This window comes from Penaeus monodon, chromosome 19, assembly GCF_015228065.2.
Source record: "Penaeus monodon isolate SGIC_2016 chromosome 19, NSTDA_Pmon_1, whole genome shotgun sequence".
Classification (NCBI taxonomy): domain Eukaryota; kingdom Metazoa; phylum Arthropoda; class Malacostraca; order Decapoda; family Penaeidae; genus Penaeus; species Penaeus monodon.
In genome coordinates, this window is record NC_051404.1 from 47,954,988 (window position 1) to 47,955,529 (window position 542).

The 542-nt window shown below is 33.6% G+C and overlaps 1 protein-coding gene and 1 pseudogene across 1 annotated transcript in view; one reads left to right on the top strand and one right to left on the bottom strand.

The window, feature by feature from the left end:
* The window catches only part of LOC119585426, a 2,846-nt pseudogene extending 2,424 nt beyond the window's left edge, over window positions 1-422 (bottom strand).
* LOC119585289 (phosphomevalonate kinase-like) overlaps window positions 286-542 on the top strand; it is a 6,206-nt gene continuing 5,949 nt past the window's right edge. Inside the window, exon 1 of the mRNA XM_037933962.1 lies at window positions 286-506. Within this exon, the coding sequence (XP_037789890.1) occupies window positions 421-506 (86 nt within the window). The 5' untranslated portion in view covers window positions 286-420. The remainder of the gene's footprint in view (window positions 507-542) is intronic.

Genomic DNA, 542 nt, shown 5'->3' on the forward strand with positions numbered 1-542 from the left:
TCCTTATAATTAGATAATTACTGGATGATGAAAAGAATTATGAAAGGAGCACCACCAAAGCTCTCTTTAGTTTATAGGAATATTGCTAGGAACATTAGTACCAATAACAATTAGACCACAAATATACTTCTCAGGGCAATTCATTACATATCTGTGTACTCATTTTATACCAAAATACCGTCACTGAAAAAAAGCAAAATGTCTATCTTGGTTTACTCTAACATAGAAATTGCTTTTATTTCATAGCTGATCACATTAGCACAATGTGTATGTCATGATTTCAGTGAAATTACACCAGTAACTGAAGCATGGATGAACTCATTATTATATTGTTATATAACATGCCTCTGAGAAGGTTTTAAATGATCATGCAGTTATTTCTTCTGACCGAGATATATTTTCCTAATCAGATAGCTCACCATGGTACAAAACCCAAAGTTGGTCCTTCTCTTCAGTGGGAAACGGAAATCTGGGAAAGACTATATTACTGATCTCTTGCAAGAACGGTGAGATCTGAGGAATGAATTTCATGTTCAAATTTG